At 36.0% G+C, this 11041-nt stretch overlaps 1 protein-coding gene across 9 annotated transcripts in view; it reads left to right on the forward strand.

The window, feature by feature from the left end:
* Positions 1–10778, forward strand: part of PCDH7 (protocadherin 7) — a 473313-nt gene extending 462535 nt beyond the window's left edge. For 6 of the 9 annotated variants that reach the window (XM_059887484.1, XM_059887485.1, XM_059887486.1 and 3 more), the window contains one exon: positions 6496–10778. In XM_059887484.1, coding sequence (XP_059743467.1) covers positions 6496–6872 — 377 coding nt within the window. In that variant the 3' untranslated portion in view covers positions 6873–10778. The remainder of the gene's footprint in view (positions 1–6495) is intronic. The other 3 variants (XM_015471577.3, XM_059887488.1, NM_001192975.3) reach the window with 3 other exon arrangements.
* The last annotated feature ends 263 nt before the right edge of the window (positions 10779–11041 follow it).

Genomic DNA, 11041 nt, shown 5'->3' on the forward strand with positions numbered 1-11041 from the left:
ACTCAGCAGTGGCCACAGGACTGGAAAAGGTCAGTTTTCATTCCAATCCCAAAGAAAGGCAATGCCAAAGAATGCTCAAACTACCACACAGTTGCACTCATCTCACATGCTAGTAAAGTAATGCTCAAAATTCTCCAAGCCAGGCTTCAGCAATATGTGAACCGTGAACTTCCCGATGTTCAAGCTGGTTTTAGAAAAGGCAGAGGAACTAGAGATCAAATTGCCAACATCTGCTGGATCATCAAAAAAGCAAGAGAGTTCCAGAAAAACATCTATTTCTGCTTTATTGATTATGCCAAAGCCTTTGACTGTGTTAATCACAATAAACTCTTCAAGAGATGGGAATACCAGACCACCTGACCTGCCTCTTGAGAAATCTGTATGCAGGTCAGGAAGCAACAGTTAGAATAACAGACTGGTTCCAAATAGGAAAAGGAGTTCATCAAGGCTGTATATTGTCACCCTGCTTATTTAACTTCTATGCAGAGTATATCATGAGAAACGCTGGGCTGGAAGAAGCACAAGCTGGAATCAAGATTGCCGGGAGAAATATCAATAACCTCAGATATGCAGATGACACCATCCTTATGGCAGAAAGTGAAGAGGAACTACAAAGCCTCCTGATGAAAGTGAAAGAGGAGAGTGAAAAAGTTGGCTTAAAGCTCAACATTCAGAAAACGAAGATCATGGCATCTGGTCCCATCACTTCATGGGAAATAGATGGGGAAACAGTGGAAACAGTGTCAGAGTTTATTTTTTTGGGCTCCAAAATCACTGCAGATGGTGACTGCAGCCATGAAATTAAAAGACACTTACTCCTTGGAAGAAAGGTTATGACCAACCTAGATAGCATATTGAAAAGCAGAGACATTACTTTGCCAACAAAGGTCCATCTAGTCAAGGCTATGGTTTTTCCAGTGGTCATGTATGGATGTGAGAGTTGGACTGTGAAGAAAGCTCAGTGCCAAAGAATTGATGCCTTTGAACTGTGGTGCTGGAGAAGACTCTTGAGAGTCCCTTGGACTGCAAGGAGATCCAACCAGTCCATTCTAAAGGAGGTCAGTCTTGGGTGTTCTTTGGAAGGAATGATGCTAAAGCTGAAACTCCTGTACTTTGGCCACCTCATGCAAAGAGTTGACTCATTGGAAAAGACTCCGATGCTTGGAGGGATTGGGGGCAGGAGGAGAAGGGGACGACATAGGATGAAATGGCTGGATGGCCATCACTGACTCGATGGACGTGAGTCTGAGTGAACTCTGGGAGTTGGTGATGGACAAGGAGGCCTGATAGGGAGGCATGGTGTACTGCAATTCATGGGGTCTCAAAGAGTCGGACATGACTGAGCGACTGAACTGAACTGAACTGAACTGAGTAGTAGATCTGGGTGACACTTGCATAACTATACATTTCCCCTTCTTCCAGAAACTTCCAGAATATTCAGAAGATCATCTACTGCTTGTCCGAGGCAATTATTTCTACCTTCTCCATAATCTCTTAACGTGCTCACCTTTCTAACCTTCCTCTATGCCCCAAACAGACAAAAGGCAAAGATCTTTAGTTGAGTGTACATTCTAAGTTGCTTCATCATGGCTATTTGTTACCTTATGGACTGTAGCCGCCCAGACTTTTATGTCCATGGGATTCTCCAGGCAAGAATACTGGAGTGGGTTGCCATGCCCTCCTCCAGGGCAATCTTCCTGATCCAAGGATAGAATCCTCATCTCTTATGTCCCCTGCACTGGCAGATGGGTTCTTTACCACTAACGCTACTTGGGAAGCCCTGATCTTCAGATCGTTTATATAGAAAGCCAAGTCTAACTCAGTATGCACTTTTTTGATCTCATAACCTCATTCCTAAACTTCACTGACTATAATAATAATGTTCCAATAAAAGGTTTATGTAGTTATTTGTTCCCAGATCTATTATATAATGCAAGAATAAATCATTTTCTGACAGCTATTTTAAAATAAAGTACTTAATTGAATCATTGGAATAAAAATGATACTTTCATTTGAATTAAATAAAATAAAGTTAATATTAAAATATTAGTTGGAAAATAACAAAATTTATCTGCCTTTTTTGCTGTTGTTCATCTTTTTGTAAAACCTGTGCATGGTCCACCAAATTCCACCAGAATCAGGTATGTCTCTAGAAAAGGAAGTTCAGATAACAGGAAGTCAAGACATGGAACAGAAAAATAAATCCTTAAAAAAGGAAAAAGGAAAATGTGCCTGTCTGTCTTTTAGGAAATGGAAATATCTTTATGTGTTTAGCCCAAGACAAGGGCCTGGAATAGGAGTGGGTGATTAGGATTCTGGCAAAATGGATAACTGAGTCTATCCAAATCTTTACTGGTACAAAGTTGTCTCTAAAAGCCTTTACAATTCCACTGCTCTCCTGTAATATTGATTCCTCTAAAAGTTCCTGAATTGCTTAGGACAGCTTCTGGAAACATTAAATGCCTCCTTAAATCTGGACTTTCCTTTGTATTTCTAATGATGCTACATATTATCTGTCACTTCTTGCTGAGGTCATTGTATAGCAATATCTTCTCACCACCTATTCATCTGCCCTGCCTAGTAAGATGAAGTACATTTCTTTGTAGTGAAAGAACTTGATTTCTTAAATTAGTTATAATTTCCTTCACATTAGGAAATGTATAGTCTTTAAAAAAGTTGAATTATTTTTAAAGTATTTATAAAATTTTTGTCTTCATGACATCTCTTTCTTGTGCTGCTCAGATTTTTTTTTCCTCTTTCTTAGGAGACAGTAACTTTTTCTTATGGCTATGGGTAGCAGTAATTGACCTCTAAATAACTCTGCTGTTACATTTTAAGAAGGAGCAGTATGGTGTTATGAGAAACACTAAAGTGGAGGTCAAAACACTTGCTCTTTGGCTTCAGCTCTCCCATAGTCTGATCCCTTCACTACTTCCATCCTCCTTGCTGTTGGGTTGAGGTGATAAGTAAGAGGGAAGAAGTTCAGGGAATTTTTTTGTGTTATACATTGTTTAATATTATGATAGCTGAAAACTCTGTACTTTTGAGGGGATAATTAACTTTATGTCTAAGAACAGATTTTAACTTTCCAAAGTTATTATATATAATGTTTCTAGTAAACAGCATAGCTAGCTGAAAGTGGAAAGCTCTGCAAATGATGCTAAAGCAACAAGACCTAATGAATACCAGTTCGACTTTCAGTCATGTCAGGATTTAATATGATTAAGGGCACGTAAAGGGGGGACCTCTAAGGAACTCACTTATGGAAAATGCTGATAGAGGATACCATATTTCGATATAGAATATTTTGCTTTTTTTAATTAATGTAATCAGTACCATGTAAAAAGAGTCATGGTTAACTATTTTCCATCTTCACTCAGGTCAAAATGAAAGGGAAGAGCGCTAAACTGAAGTGTGCAATAATGTTCTTAGATATAAGAAAACATCTCCTTCAGTGAAAGACTAAGGAGGATTGCTATTTATGGAAGATCTGCCTCTACAATCCCACAAAAAGAGGACATTTTAGGAGTATATCTTTTAAGAAAAGGGAAAAAAGTGTGTTTTAGTAATTCTGTAAGACCCGATATAACTCTTGTCTTTTAAAAATATATATAATATCTACTTGCATAAATAAAATAAGGAAATACAGGAAAAATACTATTCTACTCATGCCTTCCCTTAATAAATTACATCATAATATAAATTGCATTTGTTAATCATCAGCATTTCTTTTGAGGGTTTGAGTCATCAAGATTAGAAGTTTTGATTGCTTGTGATGAATCTCTTATAGCCTTTCTTGATTATTTTCTAAATTTGATGACAAACACTGCAACATGTCTCAGCCAATTAGGCTTGTCAAACTTCCACTGTGGTCCCCAATCAAGTGTTTGACTTTGGAAATGACAGGAGATCCTTATTAAAAGTCATCCTTCTGGGATAAAGATGTGGCAGCCCACATGTGGCTTATGGCACAGAAGATAAGCTACCCTTCCTTAAAAGCAAAAAGAGGAAATCAGTTTTAGCAGTAAATAAACCGGACTATGAAGTAAAGACTGATGGGAATGAACTGAAGAGCATCTAATTTCTAGTTGACTAGAAATTGAGTTAATTTAAATGAATATAATTTTTATGAGCTACAGGGAATTCAAGGCACACAAATTAAGTATAACAGGTAGGAAGACATGTTAGAGTGTTAAGATATTTTTGTGAGCTATCTCTAAGTGCATCTCCAACAAATTCATACGCAAGGTGCTATGAATTTCAGACTGGAAACACAAATTAATCCCCAAAAGCAGCGACCTGTGTAAGTCATTGTCCAAGTAAATTGTCATACTTAAGTAAACGCAGAGATGTTTAGAGACAATTCTGTATCATCTCTGCAGGGAATGACAAACACATTTATGAAGACCTTTTCCTACTTCAACAGCTAAATTTCTGATTACTGTCTTGTGTCCTTGGTAAGCACTCTCATAGGAGAAAAAGAAAAACTTGAACTCATTAAGGCAGTGAAGAAGAAAAGGAATGTTTAGAGTAAAAAGTAAATCTGATCTCACACTTTGCATTTTTATAAGATTTTTTCCCTATTCAAAGCATTTAGGTCAGCTTCAAATAAAGTATCCCAAGACAGGAAATATTCCAAATAACTCAGTTTGCTCATTTAAACTAACCGGATTACAAAAACCATTCAAAAAACTTGTCAAAATGTTGATTTTTTTTAACTGCATATGAAATTTGTGTTTGAGAGACACAGAGGGAGTTTAGCACATACACAAAAATAGGACTGTGCTTTTTCTTTTGATGATAAAATTAATAGGAACTGTCCACTTAAAATCAAAGAGCAGCATTTGCAACTGCAATAAATAATTATCTTTGCATTTTGCCTTTGGAAAAGAAAAAAGCAATTCTGAATTTCCTGTGAAGAACAATGGCATTTTCTTGCTGAACTCTGAGCCCATAGCATAAAAATCTCAGGTCACAGTGGTTCAAAAATCATTAAGCTGACAAATACCAATATTTCAGTTAGTCACCCATTACTAAAGTGAAAAAAATGGCATGCAATATTGGACTGACTTGATTTAGGAGTTTCAATGATGTGAAACTTGTAAAATAACCTAATACCAATGATAACCAAATGAGAATATCATTTTATACTACAGGAATTGATGTGTGGAGACAAAAGCAGTAGGTTTAAATATATTGGGAATAAGTTAAATAACCCCCTCTTTTATTTTAAACCAGTCTACCCAGGATGCATATGCAAATGTCACGGATTTCCTTTGTTGTGAATATATTTTCAGAGGTTAAAATTTGTCAGTCTTTTAAGTCCCAAGCCTTGTAATAAAATGATACTGAACAATATACATTGGAGCACAGTCATATTATGTTCTTTTGTTTGGCTGTAAAAGAAACTATCAAATATATTAAATAAAACCCTAGAGGTTGTTTTCTTAGAATCTGTTGAGGTGAAGCAGGTTTTTCTCTCTCTCACTCTCTTTCTCAAACAAAAACAAATCTGTTAAAAAGTATTTGTAATAGTAAGAAAATATATAACAATTCTCCAAAGACAGACATATGTAATGATATAACAGCTTTATAGAAATAGAAGATATTTCCCATGGCATTAGGCAACAATCTTTAATTAGGAATATGTGTCATTTCATCAAAACTTTAGTAGGAGTTTGATTCAATTTACCCAGTACATTGCATTTCACGTAGTATTTCCATTCAGCAAACACACTGACAGGTATATTTCTATGTGAACACTCAAGGGACTATCCTACAGCACATTAACAAGGTCATTAACAAGGTGGGAGGAGAGGTGGGGTGTGGGCCCGGGTTGGGTAAGTGCTGATTCTACTAGTATGCTCACACTTGAACCCACTGGTACTTGGTTTTTTTTTTTTACTTTTTAACCACACAAGGTACTGTCAATTTAGGTTCTACTTCTGAGTCACCCTGATGTTTTATAATATATTTTAAATATAAGGTTTTGCATATTTGCATTCTATGAATAATGTATAAACAGGAAGCAAAGCAATTCAATTGGCAAAAGTACATGCTTTCTGGGATAATTTATAAATACAGAAAATTATATTTTTGGATTTAATAAGTTATGACTATGGAAAAATTTACTCCCATACAAATATACTTGCATACTTTATTTCTGTATGAGAATATGCACACGTACCTGTCCTGTAACAAATTCATATACCTGTTGTCTGTTCAACACACGCTTAAATTTATCCGTTTGTCCTCTACTCTCTTTCTATAATATTTGAAGTTTTTGCAAAACCTTATTTTTAATGGATATGAAATAAAAACAGTTCTTTGGAATAATGAACTGCAGAGTGTTGAAAAAGGGAATGTGGTAAGGGAAATTTATATGTAGTATAATATTATACATAACTACCCCTCCCCCCCATCCAGTTTCATATAGGTCGGAAAAGGCTGTTGAGAAATGACCTGATTTAAAGGCTCCTTCTCCTTAAATTTCAGATTCAAGACCTCTTCCAGATGTAGCCCTGACTGGGAAGTGTACCCGTGAGTGTGATGAGTACGGCCATTCCGACTCGTGCTGGATGCCTGTCCGCACTTCTCCAGAGAGGAAGAAGAGCCAGCCCAAACTCTCCACTTTCATGCCTGTTGATGAACGAGGAAGCCAGGAAAAGCTGGCTAATGGTGAGGCCGCCATCATGGGCGACCGCAACAGAAACCTCCTGAACAAAAAGTTGACCTCATCCTATGAGACCTTCAGTGCGGCTAGTTTCAGCAAAAATGAGGATGCCAACACTGAGGATATTCCCCTTACAAAAACGGGGGAATACAAGCCATCTCCTGTCAATACTCTCACTAGAAGAGAAGTTTACCTGTAGGCTATACAGAAGCAACAGCAAAGTTCTTTTCATGTATGAGAAGGAGAATAAGGGGTGAAAACCTTACAAAATGAAACCTTGTAATCAAAAAGAGGGGGCTACCAAAGAGACAAAGCTTTGCCTGCCACTTCTGCCTCCAGATCAGGCCTTTAGTGAGTGACACTGTTCAGCCTGATTGAAATGTACAATGTAGAAACCATCCTTGTTACTTGCATGTCTAACCCCCTCACTGATTCCCCAAACCCTCTTTCTCTCTTCCCCACCCCACTCCAAAAACCAGAAAAACAAGCAAACAAAAAAAGATGGTTGCAAGTTTCTTTCATGGTAACAAGCCTGATTAGCAGAACACACACACTCTCATTATCCCTAAGCTGAAACATGATTTTAGTCACTTTGATTCAGTTTGAATGTCATCCGGTTGATCAGAAAAAGCAGATCAGGTGAAATGTATTTCAGACATATGATCCGAATATGATGAGTAACCATGGAAGGCAATCCTTCAAACATGATAGAGTCCCTCTAATGGTACAGTTCTTATAGAGGAGAACTCCAGAAGAAGCGTTTAGGAGACGATCACAGCTTTAACATTCTAACAAAGCCTGAAAAAATAAACAATACCCAGTCAGAGACAGCAGTCCCAAATTGGCATAGGTTGTTTTTCTCAAGTTGGGAGCATCAACGTCAGTTCCATACATTTACTGAATATTCTTAGTATACATGCTACTTTGATCACATGAATTACACTAATTATAACTTTTAAAAACTATATATGTTTTTGGAACGGCACCACTATTATCAACTAACAGGAACAATTGTATCATTAAAAGGCCAAAGATCATAAGGCAGATCAGGGAAATTGTGGAGTAGATTTGGTCTTGATGTGGAAATCCATTAAGCAACAGAAGTCACTGAACCCAGGCACACAGAGGAAACCCTCAAAAGCCAGTTTATCTTACATTTTCTCTGTACCCAGAAAGCATGAATTTTCTTTGAAAGTTCAGAAACGGAAAAGCCAATGAGACATATGTTTGATACTATAATAGGCAATTAGTTGAGGTTAAAGTTTAGTTTTGAAAATATTATCAGGGAAGATTCTACTTTTTAATATCATATTTATGGGTAGGTAGGAAGAGAAAGATACATTGGCATAACAGTCTTAGTTAAGTTTCCTATCATCATTTGAGAATCAGGTTGTACTTACTAGTCTCATCCACATTTGAAATAACCAACTGCATTTTTTCACATGTTCAGTGTCCACTTTCGAGTAAAAAAAGTGCATTAATTTTGCATTCTGTGCAATATAGCACTATCTCGAGACTCACAAGTTTGAAACAAGGTGACACCCCTAGTTGACTTTGTCACTAATGTGATTTTGAGCATTGTTTAACATATCTCTTTAACTAATCCAGACTGAACATGAAAGAAATGAGTTCTGGGCAGTGACATGTCTCATGGTATATACATCTCAAAGTTCAAAAATATGCAGTCTTTTTTTTTTCCTTCAATGTAATATAAAGAAACAGAATATGCAGATTCTAAGGTCACTTCCTCTCCAGAGAATTTAATACAATGGGAAACTAAGCTGGGGCATTCAGAAAAAGTGACAATCCAGGGACAGGCTAGGGGATAACAGGTGAAGAGAGCAAACATTCCGGTTACTGAATGTTTGTAACCTAGTTAAGGTATAGCCTTGATGGCTCTTTAGCAAACTAGAAACAATGTAGCTCTGGGTAGTTTCATGCTTTGCAGTATTTCTTAGACTACAAAGTAAAGCAACCTGGTACACAGGTTGTTAATTCACTATAGATCATCAAAATGTTTATCTTTGAAAATCACTTCTCTGTTTGGTGGGGTACTCTTTGGGGTCATTTCCTTATGCTCTTTCTTAAATGGAGTTTTCATTTTGATGTTAGTTTATGTATAATAGGATGAAAGAAGATATGTAATTGAAGAAAAAATCATTGGACTAAAATATCAATAACTGAAAATGTTTATGGTTGATTATTATTTACATTATGGAAAGATGCAATTCTAGTACTTTGTTAGGAAACTGCATTAAAGCAGTTCTGCCTTGTATAATCTGTAAGTACCTATTAAGACAAAATACTTCTAAAGATACTTATGAAATGTATACATATTTTTTCTTGCACGTTACAAAGGAAATATTCAATTGCATAACACAGGTGTGCAACAGACTTTTTTTAATGCATTTTTTCCCTTTCATGATACACTTGAAACATTAGATAGCTCATTTCACTCTATCTTAAAACCCTTCTGTTGTCTATAAAGCTAATACGGGTCATATGGGACCTTTGGATTAATTGGATCCACATTCCCCAATGACATTTGCACCACATACAAGATAGCCATGTCATCATCATTTAACTCGTGAGCCTCTTTAGAACTAAAATGGGTGTGAAAGAATAAAATTCAGTGTACTGTAAGTATTCGCAGTAATTCTAGTAGAATTAGCTATCATAACATGTTTATTATTATAATGAGCTGGCATGACACAGAAATCTATTTTGTGTTTGTATGACTTTTATTTTGAATAGGTTAAATCTGGTGCCACTCCATATATAGAGTGCTTTTGAAAAAAATCTATAAAAAGAAACAAAAAAATAATAAATGAGTGAATGCAAAATAAGCAACTGTGCCTTTTATACCTGTTGTTATGGTAAAAAAACGGTTGTTGGGTTTGGACAATGAGGGGAAATGGGCTATTCCCAACTTTTTTGATCCTATATATTTATCCATGCTTATTTTCTGAAAATAATAAATAATATATTAAAAATTTGCCTTCTGACAAACTCAGATAGTGGACCAGTCTTAAATATCATTCATTCATAAAACAAAATTTATATGGGCTGCTTAATTTGGTCTAGAAGGCTAATGCGTTTATTGTAATAGTAATACAGAAAGAGATTATCAGGGATGAAATCAGTCCATTTTGCAAGTAAAATACTGATTTACCATTTATATTCTTTCTTCTTTTGTTGTTATTTTTCTTTTAGCTGCTGTTTCATTTTGGTTGTGCACTATATAAACCATATTTCTTTTCTGTACCCAAGAAGGTCAAGTGAACTTTGCATGCATTATACATTAGGACACATTTATAAATTGAGTAACTTTATCAATTTATGTGTATTAAAACATCTTTAGCTTCAGTCTAAAATCTGAACCTCTGAGGTTCATTCTGAACCTCCAGATATCATTATGGTTTCTGACTGGCCTGCTGCCTGTGTTTCAGAAAACAAGAGAGGCACTATTTTTATGGGAAGAAAAACTAAGATGGTACTGAAGATGTCTGGCTGAAAGGTTACCCTAGGAAGCTGTCTTATAGGAAAATAAAACAGAGACACCAGAAGAAACTGCCAAGAATCAAACAGCTATCCTAAAACAGACATGAGAAACACGAAGACCTCAACAGTTTTAGGTATATTGTATCAGCAGTAAATATAAGACGAGTTCTTAAGGGGGAAAAGCAAAACAAAACAGTGAAGATGATCATAAATATTGTAAAGTTGTTAGTTGTGACCTGGCAGAGGTAGATATAACATCTGGAGGAAGGCATCATTTTTTCAGCTACCTAGGGTTTACTTTCAGACAATTTTCCTACATTTTAAAGCACTTGCATTCAGTGTGGTACGATCTGTTTGTAATGTTGATCATTGACTATTGTTCTGCTACTTGGATGTTGATAGTGAAGCAGAGGACAATTTATCATCATTTCTTATGAATCACTATGCACGCAACTATGCTAAACATGGCGAAATGTATTAAACACTCGTCCAACTATTTATGAAATACTTTACATAATTTAATTTGCTTTTGTACAGTTTTATGTAAATAAATTGCTTGTCTTTTTTGTCTCTGCAAATTAAAATATAACATGGTCAAATGGTTTCACACTTGTAAGTGTGCTTCTCTGTTGACAGGTCCATTCAGTTTTGATTGGAGGAGAAGTGAATGGATGCATATACCAGTTGGATTTTAAATGGTTTGATTTCTGCTAAATTAAGATTAAGTGAGGAAGATAATGCTGCAGTAATTGTTGATCTGGAGGGCACTGGGCATAACTGTTTATTATTTTGCCTTGTGATAAAATAGAACTTGGATTTTTAAGTTTCATCAAAGTAATTCCTGAGACAGTTACCTTGATGTCTTTG

Source organism: Bos taurus, chromosome 6 (genome assembly GCF_002263795.3).
Source record: "Bos taurus isolate L1 Dominette 01449 registration number 42190680 breed Hereford chromosome 6, ARS-UCD2.0, whole genome shotgun sequence".
Lineage (NCBI taxonomy): Eukaryota > Metazoa > Chordata > Mammalia > Artiodactyla > Bovidae > Bos > Bos taurus.